Raw genomic sequence first — 23,192 nt, 5'->3', positions numbered from 1 at the left:
ACTCTGTCCCAGTGCCGACTGCCGCCATGTCCAAAGCGGGACACTTCTCCGCACCATGGTAAAAATTATATAGCGCTATGTCATAATGCTGTATTATGCCCCACTTTGAGCACTGATCATCGCTATATAGCTTACTAATGGCTCACAACCAGTCTTAAAAATAGCCAGACTGGTTAGCATAGGAGATGGACAAGGGGAGACTTTGGACTCATAAGAGTGGGCTCAGCTTAGCGAAAAACTGGTAAAGTCTACCATCTGTCTCCAAATCAGGACTGCCACCAGAAATTGTGGAACCTAGTACAAATTAAACAAATGATGGCACCAACCATCTTGATATTTCCTCCAACACGCAGTTGGCATGCATGCAAGCACCATGGCATGAAGAGCAAGCACATGCTATGAAGCTCTCAAAGTACTGATATGCCCCTCAGACCTCTCCACTACATCTCCCCATATGCCATCAGACCTTTGCACATGTCTACCAGATCTCCCTATTTTCCATCAGACCTCTTGCTTGTCTAATTGATCTCCCCATATGCCATTAGAGCTCCTGAATGTTTACCAGATCTCCCCATATGCCCTACAGAGCTCTCCACATGTCTACCAGATCTCCACATATGCCATCAGACCTCCCACATGGAATATTATAAATATTTAGAGAATCTTTAAAATGTTTAAAAAATGTATTTATTTATTTATTAACAGTTTCTTATGTAGCACAACATATTCCATTGCACTTTACAATTGGGAACATTAACAGAACAAAAGTGGGTAATAACAGACAGATATATAGGTAGGAAGGCCCTGCTCGCAAGCTTACAATCCATAGGGAAATAGGCATTGATACACAAGGATAGGTGCTATATATTGCATTTTGGTCCAGACAGAATGCAAGGTTTCTTGGTGGTCTGTATGATCCAGTCACACAGGAATGTCGGCCAAATGTCAGGGGGATGTGAAAGAAAAAAAAATGTGTGAGGTTATTTGTGGACTGTGGAAGGGTATGGAATTTAATATGGAAGCTATGAAGGTTATGTGGGTAGTTCTGGAATCTGATAAGCTTGCCTGAAGAGGTGAGATTTCAGGGAATCTTTGAAGGTTTGGAGACTAGAGCAAAGTCTTATTGTGCATGGTAGGGCATTCCACAGGCTGGGAGCAGCCCGAAAAATGTCCTGTTACCGTGAATGGGAGCAAGTAATGCGTGGAAATGAGAGACGCAGATCTTGTGCTGAGCGAAGAGGTCGGATTGGGATATATTTTGAGATGAGTGAAGAAATGTATGTTGGTGTGGTTTGGTTAATAGCCTTATGTAGAAGTAAAAATATTTTGTATTGAATACGGTAGAAAACTGGCAACCAATGGAAGGACTGACAGAGTGGAGCAGCAGACAATAAACGTTTGGCAAGGAAGATCAGCTGAAAGAAAAGGGATGCTAATAAACTGTGCGCTGTAAAAAAATAGGCAGACAATACACAAATACACAAAGGGATGTACATCCACAACCCAAGAGCATACAGTAGAAAATAAGATTTAATTCTGCGCTACCTATCTCCACATGTAAACCAGTGTACTAGTAGAATCAGTTGATAAAACCAATGAAAAACATATAGAATGAAGTCACATTACATATAGTCCAGTATAGGTCCTTCTTTAAAGGTAAGTCCACCTTGTTAGGAAAATGTTCCATAGGTGTTTGTGTCAATTGTATCTCCCAGGCAATGGGTAGATACAAGAACAGAAAGAAGAAATAGTTCAGAACCTTATGATAAAGGTTAATTTAATGAAAAAAATGCACTTACAAGATCAATGAATTACAACAGCATATAACAAATCTTTTGTGGCTGAGCAGCACCGCTTCCAGTATCCTCCTTATGTCACCCAGACGGAATTCAGGCTGGAGTAGTAGATACAGGTCCGGACTGTGTCTCCCCAATTACAGAAGTTGATGAACAGCGGTGATCTCAAATACCACAATGAACCAAGCTTAACGCGTTTCTGACCCTAGTGGGTCCTTCATCTGATGCAGAATTAAATACACATCTTATTTTCTACTAAGTAAGATCAGCGGCATTCATAATGCATTGTAATGGCAATAGCCTGTTTATGGAAAGACCAGTAAGGAGACTATTACAATGAGTGCATGGATTAGAGTTTTTGCAGTGTCTTTTGTGAGATATGGTCGAATTTTGGATATGTTTTTCAGATGTATGTAACATGATTTTGAGACAGATAGAATGTGGGGAACAAAGGACAGTTCGGAGTCAAGGATGACACCTAGGCAGCAAGCTTGTGGGCAGGGTGGATTGTCGAGTTATTAACAGTGATAGAGAGATCAGGTTGATAACTATTATCGGCCGGTGGAAATATAATGGATTCTGTTTTAGAAATATTAAGTTTTAGGTGGTGAGATGACATCCAAGATGAAATGGCAGAAAGACATTCAGTGACACGGACCAATACAAATTGTGATAAATCTTAGGAGGATAGGTAGATTTGAGTATCATCGCATACAGATGGTACTGAAATCTAAAAGATGTAGGCATTGCACTTCTATGACACTATTTATATTCTTCAACATGCAAAGGTAACCTTATTGCTGGCAGGAGTTACCACGGAGGTAGCAGTGATATTGCTGGCGGTAATCCCTTAAAGTAAGAAAAAGCCCTAATGATTTGTTAACGAAAAATTAGTACATACTGTCATCTGTAGTTTTGTTGATGTGGTGCTGAACACAATTGTGTCATTCATTCACGTTACTTGTCACTACTGATCAGCAGCCAACAGCCTTGGAGATGGGGGTAGCAGAGGCACAGGGTGGGGGAGCATATGCACATATGGTGAGAGGGCAGTGGCACAGATGGTAAAGGGCATTGGAGTAATTATAGTGGGTGCAGGAGTTGCTATTGCTATGGGGTCCAGAGGTGTGAAGGGCCCCGGACCCAGGACATATAGTTGTCTACCAAGTTTACGGAAGTGCCTACTAAGTAATTGGGTCTGGCCCGTTGCCTGGCCTGAATGGAGTGACATTCCATTTTCAGTAAGTGGCGTGTGTAGTGGATGTTATAATGATAAGGGGCATTATCTGAACTGAGCCCTGTAATATTACATAATATGAACTGGAGGCACTGTAATGATGCACAGTATGATATATGAGCAATACAACATGGCATAATATGAACTGAGGACACTACAATGTGGCATATTATGAACAGAGGGCATTACAGTGTGACATATTATGAATTGTAGTGAAGGCAAAATACAGTCTGTTCATAGAATTTAGTGGTATGGACATTTAAACTTTAAAGCACAATTAAAGTTCACAATTCATCAAGAATTAAAAACAATGTGCCCACTGAACAAATAAAGGGAAATATTAAAATCCCTTCTATGATCATATGTGACAAACCCAAACCCACGCTGGCTACTTGTCAAACACATGCAGAGGACACAACGGAGTTACATAAAAGCTTTATGATCTTTTTCTTGACATTTTAATAGTGATAGTTGGCTAGAAGCTTAGGTCATAAGGTTACCTCTATGACCCACCAAACCCACAAATTAACATATAGTGAAATGTTACCAAGCCATTGCATTATTTGGACAAAACTCCACATCTACATGAGATAATTATTAAAAAGCTTCCATGCTAGATGCCTAACGAGTTCTCTCAGAAAAACACATTATACAGTACATCGCTTATCATACATTATAAAGGTATTACATTTCCCTGTATAACAACACTCAGTCTGGTGTGCTGTGTCTTTAAGTGGTCACAAACTTGTTCAATGTTTTCTAATAAGCCTATTATATGTTAGCAGCCCGTCAAAAGGATGGGACATTGTCGTGTCCGCGAAAAGTCCGGGTTAAGCGCTAAAACGTGTAACTTTTCTGGTCATTCTGCGCACCAGCTCGGGGGGCTGTGACACGCCTGAAATCCCCCTATAGAGGAGGAGCAGCGTTAGCCTTATATATGTATATAGATATACAGTGTATATATATATGATTCCAGATATTGACCATAAATCGTAGATCCTAGAATATTGTGTGTATGTCTATATATACAGTCAGGTGCATAAATATTGGGACATTGACAGAATTTTCATATTTTGGCCTCTATTCACCACCACAATGAAATGAAACAAACAAGATGTGCTTTGACTGAATTTTCAGACTTTCACATTGGACGGCGCTTCACAGTGCAGATGGACAATGACCCGAAGCATACTGCAAAAGCAAAAAAAGAGTTTTTTAAGGCTAAAAAGCGGAATGTTATGCAATGGCCAAGTCAATCCCCTGACCTGAATCCGATTGAGCTTGCATTTCACTTGATGAAGACAAAACTGAAGGGAAAATGCCCCAAGAACAAGCAGGAACTGAAGACATTTGCAGTAGAGGCCTGGCAGAGCATCACCAGGGATGAAACCCAGCGTCTGGTGATGTCTATGCGTTCCAGACTTCAGTTTGTAATTGCCTGCAAAGGATTTGCAACAAAGTATTAAAAAGTGAAAGTTAGATTTAGGATTTTTTAGTTTGTCCCATTACTTTTGACCCCTTAAAAAGTGGGAGGCACATATAAAAACCGTTGTAATTCCTACACCGTTCACCTGATTTGGATGTAATTACCCTCAAATTAAATCTGAAAGTCTGCAGTTAAAGCACATCTTGTTTGTTTCATTCCAAAGCCATTGTGGTGGTGAATAGAGGCCAAAATATGAAAATTCTGTCAATGTCCCAATATTTATGCACCTTACTGTGTAAATATATATATATATATATATATATATAATAAATATATATATATATATTGTGATAGGATCACTGGTAAAGTGGTCTGTGGCAGGTACATTTGTCCCAGATTCCTGTCTTTTGTGTTTTAAACCCCCAGGAGAAAGTCTGCAGTGTAGCAGGCTTGCGTTTCGGCTTTTTGAAAAGCTGGTTTGGGACCTGGGGGTTGTGGGTGAGAGGAGAGGGAGGGCTCCACCCACGGCCACTCCAGGTTTTGGTTCTCGCAGCCTGGTAACAGGTTTGTTAGTTTTCCACCTGAGAGTGGCCAATATAAGCCTAGTTTGTTTAGGGCTGATTGTCTCACCTGGGAGAGCAGACAGGGAGTTTGCTCAGAGACACTTGGATACCTAACTGTGAGTGTTGTGCTGTGCTTTTGTTGCTGGCGAGGGCATTAGGCCCTGCCAGGTTCTGGTAGTGAGGGAACTACCTGTGAAGTTAGTGCCCCGACAGGGCTAGGATTTATATTTATGTTTTCTTTATGTTTCTGACATTGTACAATAAAGACTGGCGCCGACCAGCTTGTACTTGCATCCAGACTGGTGTGCTGCTTCCCTGCTGCTGTGTGTGTGTGTAAGGAAGGAGTCCTCTACCCAGGAGAGGGACCCCCTAACCTAACTGTGTCACAGTATGGTGGAGAATGCGGGCACCCACACACACTGAAGTTGCAGCGAGAGGAAAACTTTCCGTTTAAAAATTAAAGGGACAGACACCCAATTTGTGAGTGTGGAAATAACACTGTGTCCTTGGAGTCCCATAGAGGAGGCGTCAGCCAATGCTCAGAGAGGCAAGGTTCAGCTTCCAACCTACTCTCCAGGACAAAATGGAGGACATTATTAAGGCCTTGCTTTAAGCTACAGCAGCTCAGCAGGAGACAAACAAACTTCAGCAGGAATCTACCAGAGCTCAGCAGGAGACTAACAGACTTCAACAGGTCGCCATTGAGGAAGCCTTAGCGGAAAACAGCCAGGCCATAAGAGAGGTGGTACAGCACCTGGTCGCCCGGCCCAGAGATGTTAATACTGGTCCTCCCACCACCACTCACTCCGTACGAGCCAGTCACTTCCTCCAAAAGATTACTTCGGGCGATGATGTGGAGGCCTATCTCGCCGCATTTGAAAGAACGGCCGAAAGGGAGAGTTGGCCCCAGGAGCAGTGGGCAAGTCTGGTGGCACCTTTTTTGTCTGGAGAGCCACAAAAAGCATATTTTGACTTATGCCTGGCTGATGCCAAGGACTATAAAAAACTAAAACAGGAGATCCTAACTCGCTTGGGAGTCACCACCTTTGTTCGTGCCCAACGGGTCCACCGCTGGGAGTTCCATAAGGACAAGCCTCCACGTTCACAGATGCACGACCCTTTCCACAGATCGTGGAAAGGGTCGTGATGGACCGGTACCTGCGATCATTACCTGTGACTCTGCGCAAGTGGGTGAGCCATGCAGACCCTAAGTCCGCGGACCAGTTGGTCGAGCTGGTGGAGAGGTACGTGGCGGCTGAGGAGCTGATGAGTATGCCCCACCGAGCCCCGATGGCGCACCGGCGAACTCCCAGAGACACTGGTAAGACTGTTCCAGGGGAGAAGGGTGCTGGGCGGTGGAATGTACCTAAGACTGAGGGTGTAGAACCTGGAGACAGGCCTGCCAGGCCGGGAAGGTTCTTGCCCGTAAACGACTAGACATTAATATGACTCAGTGTTTCCGATATGGTGGCTTCGGCCATATTGCCGCTAATTGTGCACTTACAACTGAACCTATGCAATGTGATACTGCTCATGTCTACCGCAGGGGGTCTTTCTTTGCACAGATAGCCTGTACGGCTGATCGGCAGGCTGAGACTGATAAGCACATGTGTGTACTCACTGTAGATGGCAACCGAGTAGAGGCACTGTTAGACTCTGGTAGCTTGGTGACACTTATAAAAGCTGAGCTGGTGAACCCCTTGAGGCATACAGGGAAAACTGTTGGTGTGACCTGCATACATGGGGATACTCAATATTATGTTACGGCCGAGGTAAACATTGAGACACCATGTGGCTCTGCTATAGTTTCTGTGGGTTTGGTGCATGGTCTGGTGTACGATGCAATATTGGGGAGAGACTTTGCTCACTTCTGGAAGTTGTGGGAAAGCCGTTTTGTTCCAGAGGTGAACAACCCCGATCCATTTGAGAAGGTTGTCGATGTAGTGGAGGAGGGAGTTTCTACTGAGTCAGAGTTATTCCCTTTTTCTACTATGGTTGGCGAACTAGAGAATGCGGAACATGACGGTGGCCCGCCAACTGATGTGCCTCCCATTGAGGTGGGAAGTGTTGTTGGGCCAGGTGATCGTCTGCCTGATTTAGAGGTCAGAAGAGAGGTCTTTGCCGCCGAGCAGTTGAATGACCCTACTTTGGTAAAAGCCAGGGAGAATGTAAAAGTAGTTGATGGTAAACCCGTAGACCCTGATAGTCCTTTGTCCTATCCCCACATGGCAATGTGTCAGGATTTGTTATATCAGGTGACTAAGAAGGGGGAAGATGTTGTGGAACAACTAATAGTTCCCAAAGCCTACAGAAGAACAGTGTTGGATGTGGCCCATGGTCATATAACGGCAGGCCATCTAGGGGTAGAGAAAACTACTGAGCGAATAATGCAGAGGTTTTTCTGGCCCGGGCTTCATAAAGAGGTATCTGACTTTTGCGCATCCTGCCCTGAGTGTCAGTATCATGCTCCCAGGCCACATTTTAAGGGTCCACTAGTTCCATTGCCTATCATAGAGGTGCCGTTTGAAAGAATAGCGATGGATTTGGTTGGACCCTTAATGAAATCTGCCAGGGGACACCAGTATATTCTGGTCATAATGGATTACACTACCAGGTACCTGGAAGCGATCCCGTTGCGCAATACGTCAACCAAGACCATTGCCAGAGAGCTAGTTCATGTCTTTAGCAGGCTGGGTATACCTAAGGAGATACTAACTGACCAGGTTACACCGTTTATGTCCAAAGTCATGAAAGAGTTATGCCGCCTGTTCAAAATTGAACAGTTAAGAACTTCGGTTTATCACCCCCAAACCGATGGGCTGGTCGAGAGGTTTAACAAGACGTTAAAACCCATGCTTAGGAAAGTGGTCGACAAGGATGGTAGGGATTGGGACTACTTATTGCCGTATTTATTGTTGGCCATAAGAGAAGTTCCCCAGTCCTCCACCGGGTTTTCACCCTTCGACTTGTTGTAAGGGGGTTACTAGACATTGCCAAAGAGACATGGGAGGGGCAGTCTAGTCCTTACAAAATGGTGATTGAGTATGTTTCCCAAATGCAGGAGAGAATTGCTGCCGTAGTGCCGATAGTGAGAGAGCACCTGGAACAGGCTCAACAGGCACAGCAGAGGGTATACAACCACAATGCTCGGTTACGCAGCTTTGCTCCTGGGGACAGAGTGTTAGTATTGGTTCCCACTGTGGAAAATAAACTTTTGGCTAAATGGCAAGTGCCCTTTGAAATCTTAGAAAGAGTGGGGCAGGTCAGTTACAAAGTTTACCAGCCGGGGAAAAGAAAGCCGGAACAGATATACCATATAAATCTGTTAAAGCCCTGGAAAGATAGAACGGTACTGTTGGCCGTCCGAGACCCTCCAGTAAGTCCAGGGCCCTTAGTTCCCGAAGTGACAGTGGCAAAAACCCTGTCGGCAATTCAGCAACAAGAGGTCAAGGAGTTTCTGATTAGAAACAGGGTGCTGTTCCCTGACGTACCTGGGAAAACCTCGGTCATTAAACATGACATCATCACTGACCCAGGGGTTAAAGTTAATCTAAAGCCCTATAGGTTACCAGAAGCACAAAGAGAATCGGTGTCGAAAGAAATTAAAAATATGCTAGAGTTAGGGGTTATTGAAGAATCACATAGTGAATGGTCAAGTCCCATTGTGTTGATTCCAAAGCCCGACGGGAGTGTGCGTTTCTGCAATGACTTCTGAAAGTTGAACAGTGTTTCAAAATTCGATGCCTACCCGATGCCAAGAGTGGATGAACTGATTGAGAGACTAGGGACGGCAAGGTATTTAACCACTCTTGACCTAACCAAAGGGTATTGGCAAGTACCGTTAACCGAGAGCGCCAAACAAAAGACAGCTTTTTCAGCGCCAGAGGGCTTGTTTCAGTACAAGATGTTGCCCTTCGGGCTACATGGGGCTCCTGCTACCTTCCAAAGAATGATGGACAGGGTTCTAAGGCCCCATAGACGGTATGCGGCTGCTTATCTGGATGACGTGGTCGTTCATAGTCCTGATTGGCAGTCTCACTTACCCAGGGTGCAAGCAGTGTTGGACTCCATCTATAAGGCAGGTTTGACAGCCAACCCAAAAAAGTGTTGTCTAGGCATGGAGGATGTAAAATATCTGGGATACACCATTGGCAGAGGCCTGATAAAGCGTCAGCTCAATAAAGTTGATGCCATACAAAACTGGCCATGGCCTCTGAATAAGAAGCAGGTGAGAGCCTTCTTGGGAATTACGGGGTACTACAGGAGGTTTATACCCAACTTTGCCACCATGGCAGGCCCAATGACTGACCTGACCAAAGGCAAACAAAAAGTCATGGGAGAATGGAGTCCTGAGGCAGAGAAAGCTTTTCAGGAGTTGAAAGTAGCGTTGTGTTCCCAACCAGTCCTGATGACTCCTAATTTTGAAAGGGAATTCATGGTACAAACCGATGCATCAGAAGTAGGTATAGGAGCAGTCCTGTCCCAGAACAAGGAGGGTGAGGAACACCCTATTTTCTATCTTAGCAGAAAGTTGAATGTACATGAGAGAAACTATGCCACAATGGAGAAGGAGGCGTTGGCCATAAAGTGGGCGTTAGAGGCTCTCAGGTACTACTTGGTCGGAAGAAAGTTCAAATTGATCACTGACCATGTCCCTCTGAAGTGGATGTCTGAAAATAAGGACAGTAATGTGAGAATTACAAGATGGTTCTTGGCGTTACAAACTTTTAAATTTTCAGTGGAACACAGGCCAGGAAGCCAGCTGGCCAATGCTGACGCGTTGTCACGCGTTCATTGTTTGGGGGCTTCAGTTGTTCCGCCCCACAGGTCGAAACAAAGGGGGGGATATGTGATAGGATCACTGGTAAAGTGGTCTGTGGAAGTCCCCAAACAATGAACGCGTGACAACGTGTCAGCATTGGCCAGCTGGCTTCCTGGCCTGTGTTCCACTGAAAATTTAAAAGTTTGTAACGCCAAGAACCATCTTGTAATTCTCGCATTACTGTTCTTATTTTCAGACATCCACTTCAGAGGGGCATGGTCAGTGATCAATTTGAACTTTCTTCCGACCAAGTAGTACCTGAGAGCCTCTAACGCCCACTTTATGGCCAAAGCCTCCTTCTCCACTGTGGCATAGTTTCTCTCATGTACATTCAACTTTCTGCTAAGATAGAAAATAGGGTGTTCCTCACCCTCCTTGTTCTGGGACAGGACTGCTCCTATACCTACTTCTGATGCATCGGTTTGTACCATGAATTCCCTTTCAAAATTAGGAGTCATCAGGACTGGTTGGGAACACAACGCTACTTTCAACTCCTGAAAAGCTTTCTCTGCCTCAGGACTCCATTCTCCCATGACTTTTTGTTTGCCTTTGGTCAGGTCAGTCAGTGGGACTGCCATGGTGGCAAAGTTGGGTATAAACCTCTTGTAGTACCCCGTAATTCCCAAGAAGGCTCTCACCTGCTTCTTATTCAGAGGCCATGGCCAGTTTTGTATGGCATCAACTTTATTGAGCTGAGGCTTTATCAGGCCTCTGCCAATGGTGTATCCCAGGTATTTTACTTCCTCCATGCCTAGACAACACTTTTTTGGGTTGGCTGTCAAACTTGCCTTATAGATGGAGTCCAACACTGCTTGCACCCTGGGTAAGTGAGACTGCCAATGAGGACTATGAACGACCATGTCATCCAGATAAGCAGCCGCATACCGTCTATGGGGCCTTAGAACCCTGTCCATCATTCTTTGGAAGGTAGCAGGTGCCCCATGTAGCCTGAAGGGCAACATCTTGTACTGAAACAAGCCCTCTGGCGCTGAAAAAGCTGTCTTTTGTTTGGCGCTCTCGGTTAACGGTACTTGCCAATACCCTTTGGTTAGGTCAAGAGTGGTTAAATACCTTGCCGTCCCTAGTCTCTCAATCAGTTCATCCACTCTTGGCATCGGGTAGGCATCGAATTTTGAAACACTGTTCAACTTTCGGAAGTCATTGCAGAAACGCACACTCCCGTCGGGCTTTGGAATCAACACAATGGGACTTGACCATTCACTATGTGATTCTTCAATAACCCCTAACTCTAGCATATTTTTAATTTCTTTCGACACCGATTCTCTTTGTGCTTCTGGTAAACTATAGGGCTTTAGATTAACTTTAACCCCTGGGTCAGTGATGATGTCATGTTTAATGACCGAGGTTTTCCCAGGTACGTCAGAGAACAGCACCCTATTTCTAATCAGAAACTCCTTGACCTCTTGTTGTTGAATTGCCGACAGGGTTTTTGCCACTGTCACTTCGGGAACTAAGGGCCCTGGACTTACTGGAGGATCTCGGACGGCCGACAGTACCGTTCTATCTTTCCAGAGCTTTAACAGATTTATATGGTATATCTGTTCCGGCTTTCTTTTCCCCGGCTGGCAAACTTTGTAATTGACCTGCCCCACTCTTTCTAAGATTTCAAAGGGCCCTTGCCATTTAGCTAAAAGTTTATTTTCCACAGTGGGAACCAATACTAACACTCTGTCCCCAGGAGCAAAGCTGCGTAACCGAGCATTGCAGTTGTATACCCTCTGCTGTGCCTGTTGAGCCTGTTCCAGGTGCTCTCTCACTATCGGCACTACGGCAGCAATTCTCTCCTGCATTTGAGAAACATATTCAAATACATATTCAAAAGGACTAGACTGCCCCTCCCATGTCTCTTAGGCAATGTCTAGTAACCCCCTTGGGTGTCTCCCATACAACAAGTCGAAGGGTGAAAACCCGGTGGAGGACTGGGGAACTTCTCTTATGGCCAACAATAAATACGGCAATAAGTAGTCCCAATCCCTACCATCCTTGTCGACCACTTTCCTAAGCATGTGTTTTAACATCTTGTTAAACCTCTCGACCAGCCCATCGGTTTGGGGGTGATAAACCGAAGTTCTTAACTGTTCGATTTTGAACAGGCGGCATAACTCTTTCATGACTTTGGACATAAACGGTGTACCCTGGTCAGCTAGTATCTCCTTAGTTATACCCAGCCTGCTAAAGACATGAACTAGCTCTCTGGCAATGGTCTTGGTTGACGTATTGCGCAACGGGATCGCTTCCGGGTACCTGGTAGCGTAATCCATTATGACCAGAATATACTGGTGTCCCCTGGCAGACTTCATTAAGGGTCCAACCAAATCCATCGCTATTCTTTCAAACGGCACCTCTATGATAGGCAATGGAACTAGTGGACCCTTAAAATGTGGCCTGGGAGCATGATACTGACACTCAGGGCAGGATGCGCAAAAGTCAGATACCTCTTTATGAAGCCCGGGCCAGAAAAACCTCTGCATTATTCGCTCAGTGGTTTTCTCTACCCCTAGATGGCCTGCCGTTATATGACCATGGGCCAGATCCAACACTGTTATTCTGTAGGCTTTGGGAACTATTAGTTGTTCCACAACATCTTCCCCCTTCTTAGTCACCTGATATAACAAATCCTGACATATTGCCATGTGGGGATAGGACAAAGGACTATCAGGGTCTACGGGTTTACCATCAACTACTTTTACATTCTCCCTGGCTTTTACCAAAGTAGGGTCATTCAACTGCTCGACGGCAAAGACCTCTCTTCTGACCTCTAAATCAGGCAGACGATCACCTGGCCCAACAACACTTCCCACCTCAATGGGAGGCACATCAGTTGGCGGGCCACCGTCATGTTCCGCATTCTCTAGTTCGCCAACCATAGTAGAAAAAGGGAATAACTCTGACTCAGAAGAAACTCCCTCCTCCACTACATCGACAACCTTCTCAAATGGATCGGGGTTGTTCACCTCTGGAACAAAACGGCTTTCCAACAACTTCCAGAAGTGAGCAAAGTCTCTCCCCAATATTGCATCGTACACCAGACCATGCACCAAACCCACAGAAACTATAGCAGAGCCACATGGTGTCTCGATGTTCACCTCGGCCGTAACATAATATTGAGTATCCCCATGTATGCAGGTCACACCAACAGTTTTCCCTGTGTGCCTCAAGGGGTTCACCAGCTCAGCTTTTTTAAGTGTCACCAAGCTACCAGAGTCTAACAGTGCCTCTACTCGGTTGCCATCTACAGTGAGTACACACATGTGCTTATCAGTCTCAGCTTGCCGGTCAGCCGTACAGGCTATCTGTGCAAAGAAAGACCCCCTGCGGTAGACATGAGCAGTATCACATTGCATAGGTTCAGTTGTAAGTGCACAATTAGCGGCAATATGGCCGAAGCCACCACATCGGAAACACTGAGTCATATTAATGTCTAGTCGTTTACGGGGCAAGAACCTTCCCGGCCTGGCAGGCCTGTCTCCAGGTTCTACACTCTCAGTCTTAGGTACATTCCACCGCCCAGCACCCTTCTCCCCTGGAACAGTCTTACCAGTGTCTCTGGGTGTTCGCCGGTGCGCCATCGGGGCTCGGTGGGGCATACTCATCAGCTCCTCAGCCGCCACGTACCTCTCCACCAGCTCGACCAACTGGTCCGCGGACTTAGGGTCTGCATGGCTCACCCACTTGCGCAGAGTCACAGGTAATGATCGCAGGTAGCGGTCCATCACGACCCTTTCCACGATCTGTGGTCCCGTCAGCGTCTCGGGCTGTAGCCATTTTGAGGACAGATGGACGAGGTCATGCATCTTTGAACGTGGAGGCTTGTCCTTATGGAACTCCCAGCGGTGGACCCGTTGGGCACGAACAAAGGTGGTGACTCCCAAGCGAGTTAGGATCTCCTGTTTCAGTTTTTTATAGTCCTTGGCATCAGCCAGGCATAAGTCGAAATATGCTTTTTGTGGCTCCCCAGACAAAAAAGGTGCCACCAGACTTGCCCACTGCTCCTTGGGCCAACTCTCCCTTTCGGCCGTTCTTTCAAATGCGGCGAGATAGGCCTCCACATCATCGCCTGAAGTCATCTTTTGGAGGAAGTGACTGGCTCGTACGGAGTGAGTGGTGGTGGGAGGACCAGTAGTAACATCTCTGGGCCGGGCGACCAGGTGCTGTACTACCTCTCTTATGGCCTGGCGGGTTTCCTCAATGGCGACCTGTTGTTGCCTTTGGGCTGTCTCCAAGGCCAACAGTTGCACCCTGGTGGATTCCTGCTGAGCCCTGGTAGATTCCTGCTGAGCTGCTGTAGCTTCCTGCTGAGCCCTGGTAGATTCCTGCTGAAGTTTGTTTGTCTCCTGCTGAGCTGCTGTAGCTTGGATCAAGGCTTTAATAATGTCCTCCATTTTGTCCCGGGGTGTAGGTTGGAAGCTGAACCTTGCCTCTCTGCGCATTGGCTGACGCCTCCTCTATGGGACTCCAAGGACACAGTGTTATTTCCACACTCACAAATTGGGTGTCTGTCCCTTTAATTTTTAAATGGAAAGTTTTCCTCTTGCTGCAACTTCAGTGTGTGTGGGTGCCCGCATTCTCCACCATATTGTGACACAGTTAGGTTAGGGGGTCCCTCTCCTGGGTAGAGGACTCCTTCCTTACACACACACACAGCAGCAGGGAAGCAGCACACCAGTCTGGATGCAAGTACAAGCTGGTCGGCGCCAGTCTTTATTGTACAATGTCAGAAACATAAAGAAAACATCAATATAAATCCTAGCCCTGTCGGGGCACTAACTTCACAGGTAGTTCCCTCACTACCAGAACCTGGCAGGGCCTAATGCCCTCACCAGCAACAAAAGCACAGCACAACATTCACAGTTAGGTATCCAAGTGTCTCTGAGCAAACTCCCTGTCTGCTCTCCCAGGTGAGACAATCAGCCCTAAACACACTAGGCTTATATTGGCCACTCTCAGGTGGAAAACTCTAACAAGCCTGTTACCAGGCTGCGAGATCCAAAACCTGGAGTGGCCGTGGGTGGAGCCCTCCCTCTCCTCTCACCCACAACCCCCAGGTCCCAAACCGGCTTTTCAAAAAGCCGAAACTCAAGCCTGCTACACTGCAGACTTTCTCCTGTGGGTTGAAAACACAAAAGACAGGAATCTGGGAGAAATGTACCTGCCACAAACCACTTTACCAGTGATCCTATCACAATATATATATATATATATATATATATATTGTGACACGGTATAGAAATGACTCCAGACAGGCAGGTGCTCGGTGAAGCAGTGTCTTTTTAATGGCAGCAAACACTGCACCTTAGCATACGTGAGCATAGGCCTGGATATAAACAGGCACATAACAGAAAGTAAGCAACTAAACATAAAAGTAAATGTCCCAGCACTCCTTGTGCTTAACAGTCAGCAGTTACAATATCTCTGGACCTTCCAGGTCCTGGCACCCTAATGCTAACCACCACCCCCAGGCCTATTGCATGGCCAGCTTGTCCGGCATCAGGAGCAATGAGCAACAGGTATGTGAGAGTTTTAAATCCTTCCTGTGCTGCCGAATTCCTGCTGGCTCTGGGCGATCTGGAAAACAAGGAGTTCCATATCTCTGTTGTGAGCTGTGCAGCCCAGAAAACCTGGAATCCAAACTTCTATTGCAGCTGCAGAATGTGCCGGTCTTGTTTTCCTCTCCCTTGTAGGGAGCTGATCCCACCAGAATGTGGGCAATTCAGGTGAGAGACCACCCCTCTCACCACAATATATATACAATATATATAATTAACACACACAAATATGCATATACATATATAGGCATGCACAGTAATTTCCAGTTTGATAGGCATATATTTATAGATAGAAATGTAGAAGCAGTGCTCTTCTGCTCACTGTGGGCTCTATTTACTACAATCCGCATTAGTAATGCAAATTGTAGTGTGATATTACCGACTGAATTCGCATTGTGAATTCAGTCAATATCACAGGGATTTACTACAAATCCTTGGGAGGGACAGAGCTTGCGAGAAAGCTCTGTCCCTGCGAATCCCTTCCGCACACTAGTCACGGTATTTTAAAAAAAAAATACCGTGACCAGTGCACTGCGCATGCGCCAACCGGCCGCCGCTGCTACCCCGCTGGCGCTAAGCCCCGCCCCTGTCATTAATCCCTGCCCCCCGCGATCGCGGACTCCCCCAGACCCCTTCCTCTCCCTTAATTACACTTACCTGCATGATCCGGCCTCTGGTGATGTCTTCCATGTCCCCCGGTCAGCTAATCTCCCATCCTGCACTGGGACCCGATCAGCTGATGACCGGGCTGCAGTGCAGCATGGGAGACCAGCTGACTGGAGAGGAGTCATCACCGGAGCCCCGACCACCGGTCCATGGAGTCAGGTAAGTGAATTTTTTTTTTTACTATTTTTTTTTTGCAGTGTATCAGTGTGTGGTCTGTTTAGACCACACAGCTGATCACTGGGGCCGGCTCCCAGCTCTGGATCACATTTCCCATTACAATTATGGGAAATGCGATCTAATTACTAAAAATAAGTGATACTTAGGGGTTGGAGTAGAATTTTACGAATTCTACTCCAATTGCCCTGTTGTAACTTTAGGTGATACTAAAATAATTTGAAAAGGGTGTGAAAACACCCTTTTTCACTTTATTTTAGTAAAAATAATGTTAAAAAATAGAGCCCTATGAGTGGAGTGCTGGTGCTGTAGCTGCTGTCTATGGGAAGCTTGTGTGTCTTTTCTGAGCCCAGTAAGGCCACTACCGTAACTGGCGTAAGCTGTCTAGAAAAGGTATATAGATATAAATTGTACAAAATTGTCATATTCACGTTTTACTTCCAAAATTAGGGAAAACAAACCCTACATTTTGCTACTGTAAATTTTGATGACCCTCTCACCAGGGAATTGGTATGATTTACCGCCAGACCCATGCCCAGCGGTTGGAATCCCGACAGCGGCATCCCAGCAGAGGAGGAAATCACGATCGTCCAAAGTAAGTAATGTCTAACATAATTCTAGCCCCTAACTCTAACCCTCTCATGGGGTGCCTAACCCTAACCTTCCCCCCCAGCGCCTAATCCCTAGACTGCCGGCTTCCTGACTGCATACCCTCACCAGGAGGACACAAGCAGACCACTGGTAGTACACTCAGCAGTGAGTGAGTGGGGCTTATCAGGCACAGTTGCACTGGACGGGATGTACTGCTGCTCATCACTCATAGGGGTCTATTTACTAAGCCGTGTTAGGAGATAAAGTGAATGGTGATAAGGTACCAGCCAATCAGCTCCTAACTGCCAAGTCACAGGCTGTGTTTGAAAAATGGCAGTTAGGAGCAGATTGGCTGGTACCTTATCACCTTTCACTTTATCTCCTAATACGGCTTAGTAAATAGACCCCATAGGTAGAAAGACAGAGAGGAAAGGGTGCTGATCCTGATCACTCCAGTGGAATAGTGGGAGGGTTAAGGGTGACAGGCGGAAAGAGACATGAACTGTCTCTGCAGAAAAGGCAGCACCCTGTGGTAGCTGGTGGCTTCCTGCCCCAGTCCCTGCACACAGACCCTTCAAAATGTGACTCTGGCAAGCCGATGGGTCCTATTTCCTGGTGGCTGCCTAACTCTGAATTATGGAAAATACCTATATAAAGAGAAAGTGGAGATGTTGCCCTTAGCAACAAGCCAGCTTATAGATATAATATATCAAATACATTCTATAAACTGATTGGTTGCAATGGGCAACTTCTCAATCTGTCTTCTTTAGAAGATTTGATACATCTCCCACTTATTCAGATGTACCTAACACCCACTTGTTTCCTGATTGTTGTTATAGTGACTACAGGGGGAAGGTATCCTCACTCAAATATATATCTTCTTGTTGTCTGATAATCAAGCAAAATTGGGTTTTTTTATTCATAATTTATTTTTCTTTCTCGCTGGATTTTGTCATCCTGTTTGCTTAGAATTTTCCCACTTGTCTATGTTTATCCCAAAGGTACCTAAGCATGATCCACCAAATACTAAATGCCGCCAACTGCTCTTTTGTTCATTGGAAACAGCAGAACCTCCATCGTTCATTGCATTGATTAATTCCATACGGTTTATCTAGCACCTAAAGTATAGTACAAGCAATGGCCCATGAATGTCTTAACAAATTCTCCAGCATTTGGTTCTCCTGGATATCACAACACAAAGCTCAAAGATCAGACTGATTTTTATGTATATTCACTTACTCCATGTGAGCTTGAGGCAGGCACTCCTCTTTCCCACATGTCTGCATTCACCTTTCCCCCTTTTCTTTATCTCTTTCACACTCAACCAACTATTTCTCAAACCACATAATTACCTCCAACACAAAATTGTTTTGGAAACTATCTTGGAAACTGATATTTGTTGCTCATTTTTTAACTGTTACCTCATTTGCTTTGTCCCTTTTTTCTTTCTGTACCCTTCCCTCATTAAATATACGTTTTATAAAATTATGTATTGTAACACAACACTGCTTTCAAATCAATTAATGGAAAAACAAAAGAAGTTGGTGAACATTAGTAGTCATAAATATATATTTATATATATGGATAATTTTAGGATAATAGTCATAAATATATGTATAAAATGTTATGGGCAAATGCGTCCTTGCAATGTCAAATGCCTGTTTTGATGTGTGGGTTAATATGGTGGAATATGCATGGGTTCAATGGTAGTTAGGGAGATTGGATTAACTGGATTGGACAGATGAGTCTAAAATGCTGCGGAATCTGCAGGGTTTAGTAGCGCCGCACACATCTCTCTATTTTTTTCTTTTGTTGAAATTTGGGGGAAAAAAATGCTCACTTGCAAATTAATAACCAACACTAGGCTGGAAGTGAGGACAAAAGATTGTGGAATTTCCACTAACCAGCAATAGTCTTTACCAGAAAGGGCTAGGGACATGCTGCACGGGGTTCCCTCTCGATTGTGCCAACCTACCTTAAAACAGTCAATACAGGGCTGAAATCCCTAAAAAATTGGGCCCCCCCAAAAATAAATGTGTACTCCCTTCCTAGGAAGGACCACCCTGTGTTGATGACACTAGGGCTATTCCCCACACCTCTTGGGCAGTTGGTGTGGTGTTAATCAATATTGTAGAAAAATAAAAATAATATTGTTTTTTATTGGTGCAATACAAGTCCCAGCTAGCCCTGATATAAGACAGGGCCCAATTTGAGCTGCAATGCAATGACAGGTCTCAGACAAAAATACTTACTTAAATAAAAACTCCACCATACCCCTCATTCTCATCTTTATTATTTCTAAAAATCCATTGGGAAGGGTCCTTTCAATTCAAGTAGGCATCTACAAACTTCAGGAAGAAAAATGTGACAACGCATTACTTCTCCCAAAGGATACCTGTTGTTAATGACCACAAGCGGTCATACTCACGGCTGGTCTGGCCATCTAGCACTTTGGGCAGATGCTCGGCCAACAGGTTTAGACTGGAACATGCCATGAGGCCATGACTTGTGGCACACCCCCATGAGGCTTGACCATAACTCCATGAGGAGTGACAATACCCTTTTTTCGTTAGCCCACATTCCATAGTTGCGCAAGCAAAGGGGATGCTGAGGCTAAATTAAAGCCCCAGTCCATACTGGGTCATGCCATAGAAGTTAAAATTATTTTCATGAAAGTGAATGCAGTTTTCAAATAAGTGCCTTTTATTATGCTACTGTGATTTTTACATAGGGAGAATGAAATGGAAACATTTAATGCATCAGCAACTATCCCAGGAAGAAACAAAGCAGTTTTTCTGTTGATGTATGAAGAACTCTTGCAAAGACGTTTGGGGATGTATGAGCATGTGGTCAGTGTGCGGCCACAGCAGTTAGTGGGCTCACTATTGGTGGAGACCACCATTCTGGAGACATCTGGCATTACTTTCCTGGAAGTTCTCCCTCTTCAGAACAACAAGCAGAAAAGCAAAAACACTGGTGAGTACTACTTACCAACATAGATACAAACTCAGTGGTGCCTAAATTATCTATGTGATTGACACATTGGAAAAGGAAGCCAGATAACCAAAAAGCTTGGAGAATTGAATCATAGTATATCTATTAAGTAGGCAATAAAGTGGGACATTTGTAAGTGGAGGTTTACTTTCATTTTAAAATTCAAACATAGCCCAAACTATGAAAAAAAAGTTAAATACTTATTTCCTTATGATTTCGTTAATCAGGTACGATGTCCATGCTTATGTGACAGGCTATTTAACCTCTCCTACCAAATGTTTGTTATACAAATAGAATACAAAATACTTACATAGGAAAAGTAAATTACTATTATAACAATTAGAAATCTAGTACATTCTATAAAATGATAGCTCGGTCAGTGTTTTTTTTCTGTAAGAAATGGTACCGGTACCATGGGAAAAAGGTACTGGTGCTCACCTAAACTGGTCCTGTGGCTTGGTGAGTGCTTGTCTGGGCTATAAAGTATTTGGAATGCACTAATCTGGTGATACCAGTTCCAAGTAGGCCTATTAAAATACTTTTGAAAAAGTTGCTACAACAGCAACAAAATGTGTCAGTGGTCTTCAGCCATACGTCCATGCACTGGCTGGAATTATTGCTTTATGTGAAGAGGAATTCCCAAGCCCGTGGGACGCTACGTAAGAGCCAAGCAATTTTGCATCATCTTTTGCTGCTACTTATTTAGAATCTCCTGGCATAACCCATGATAATACCTTAATCATTCTGTTGGGAAACACTCATAAACTCATAATTACCATCTTGCATATATATATATATATATATATATATGTATATATATAAAAAAATGGGAGCACATTTTTTACTTTTGCACTGGGGGCCAAATTGCGTATAAATGGCCCTGTAATTACCAAAATGCAGAGGGGGGTGACAGAAAATTTTTGGCGGGGGGAGCAAAATTTATAGTTACGCCACTGGTTACCCGCACACTCTACGCTAAGTAAACACACATGGCCTCAAACTAGCCGACTAATTTTACAACAACACGTTTTGCGTGAACTACTGTAGATAACCCAGCTGACACTATTTATAAAATATATAACAAGTATACCGACAAACAGTAACTAGAACAGATGCCGGAGAGCTCCTTCATGTGGTTTTCTTAGAATAGATGAATACTGTAGGGTGTGAGTTTTATGTTTCTATCTGACACCCAATGTGGGGCATGGCCTAGCTTTGAATATTATTGAGGGCACAGCCTAGTGCCGAATACTATTGAGGGCACCACCCATCGCCGAATTCTGATGAGATATGGCCTAGCACTGATTATTAATGAACCAGCTTAGTGTCGACGTTGCCTGTATAGTGGGTAAATGTAACACTAATAGTCCTCACCAAGGGCATACCTGGTCAGCCAACCTCGCCTGGTTGTGCAATGTGCTCTTTCTGCCCTTACAGGGGCAGCTAGCTTAGGCCTTCCTGGAGCAGGACAACAACGACTCATCAGCTTGCCACATGGTAAGGTCATGGCAGGGAGCTTCTCCAGTATCTTCTTCTGTTGAGCTGGCATCAACTCCTGTTAACCCCGTGCCATGGAGACTTCTACTGTGGACACAGAGATATTTTCCGCGGCTTTTCAACACAGAACCCCTTCATGCCAGACGCATTGCTGCCTGGGACTGATGACCAGTGATGCATTGTAGCATGGCGACATGGGGACGCACAGCGGGAACTCTGGTGACTGCCCGTGTGAATGAATGGATCCAGCCAGATCCTTCCCCTCCACGCATGTACTTAAAGAGATAATATTGCTTTAATTGATGTTTTGGTGTGGGTCAGACACAGGAAATCAACGGTAGATAGAGACAGGTGGGATAGGGAAAGCAGAGATAAAACGTGTGTGTTCATGAATTTGAATTAATATGGTGGTACTATATAAATAAAATATTACAATCATAATAATAAAAATGAAAATAATACAAGGAAGAAAGGGGTGAGGTAACAAGCAGAAGGGACATTTGCATACATGGTAGTCATAAGAAACGGGATGCGGTTAATAAACCTAGGATGCTGGCTGCCAAAATCCCGGCACCGGAATCCCGATCAGCGTTTGAAGACCGACTGGAGATGCGATGCCGGAATCCCCACAACCGGCATCTCGATTGTAAGTATAGCGGGCCAGGTAGGTGATAGCTATGGGGGGTGGGTTAGGTTTAGGCACTCCGGGGGGAGTTAGGATTAGGTTGTGGGAGGGGGAAGGTTAGGGTTAGGCTCCAGACAGGGGTGGGTTATGGCTAGGCACCACAGGGTGAGATTAGGGTTTATGCACTAACGGGGGAGGGTTAGGCACTAAGCAGGGAGGGTTAGGTTTAGGCACTTACATGGAGGGTAAGGGTGCAGGGTAGGAAGGGTTAGTGTTAGGGTACAGTGAACAAGGGTTAGAGTTAGATGGTGAATAGGGCAGGGGAACACTACTTGCTGTTCCCCTGTCGGGATTGTAGGCTTCGTGATGCCTCTGTCAGCCTATTGACAGCAGGCATCCCAACTGTCGGGATATCACACTGATTCCTAAGAAACAGAGCCAATGTGGAAGAAATGGAGGTAAGTGAGGATAAGGCAAGCCATTCAGTAATTATTTCCATGGTGATCAGCATTCACCAGAATTCAAATTTCACTCTAAGCCATATTCTACTTTGTAGATTCAGATCTAGCTTACCTCTAAACGGATTCATCTTATGAATCACAGCATTTGCTGTGATACGTGATGACATAATTAACTGATTGAATTCTGTAAGTTTGTCAGTTGATTTCAAAATAAATCACTGTATGAGGACACACAGTTGTTTAGTGGAGTCCAAGCAAAAACTTCATCAGAAAGATCAAAGAGAATGCAAAGCAAATCTAAAAAAGTAGGTTATTGAAAACAAACAATTTTAAAGATATCTCAAAAAACAGGGAGATTTGTGTCTATCTGTGGCAAGAATTCCCAAATAATAAATTTTGATTACATGAGAATAACTAGGCATGAGGTTTGCTTGAAAGAAACAATATGATATCATGTATCATTTACCAATGTCAATATCTGACCAACATGCCATCAATACTAGGAAACAAGTCAGTCATGAGCTGCTTATAAATGTTTATCTGGAAAATATAACAATGGACTATTTCCCCTATCCACATGATTCCATGGGGCTTCCTGGCTTCCCAAAGAAAAATACACATGAGTCACCTGGATGTGGAGAAAAACCATTTAAAATGTATTGTTATATTGCCATAGTAGTGAATACCATAACTTTTGCAAACAATGAACAGGTGTTAAGAGTACTATAGATTCCACTAGTCCTGTGTCTAATACTTTTTTTTGTAGACCACAT

The 23,192-nt window shown here is 44.6% G+C and overlaps 1 protein-coding gene across 1 annotated transcript in view; it reads left to right on the top strand.

Annotated features, from left to right (window-relative positions):
• Positions 1–23,192, top strand: part of ITIH5 (inter-alpha-trypsin inhibitor heavy chain 5) — a 137,929-nt gene that overhangs the window by 34,191 nt on the left and 80,546 nt on the right. The window contains exon 5 of the mRNA XM_088468910.1: positions 19,574–19,818. Within this exon, the coding sequence (XP_088325036.1) occupies positions 19,574–19,818 (245 nt within the window). The remainder of the gene's footprint in view (positions 1–19,573; positions 19,819–23,192) is intronic.

This window comes from Taudactylus pleione, unplaced genomic scaffold (genome assembly GCF_031769625.1).
Source record: "Taudactylus pleione unplaced genomic scaffold, aTauple2 ptg000086l, whole genome shotgun sequence".
In the NCBI taxonomy this organism is placed as follows: Eukaryota; Metazoa; Chordata; class Amphibia; order Anura; family Myobatrachidae; genus Taudactylus; species Taudactylus pleione.
This window is presented reverse-complemented; position numbering and strand designations above follow the sequence as displayed.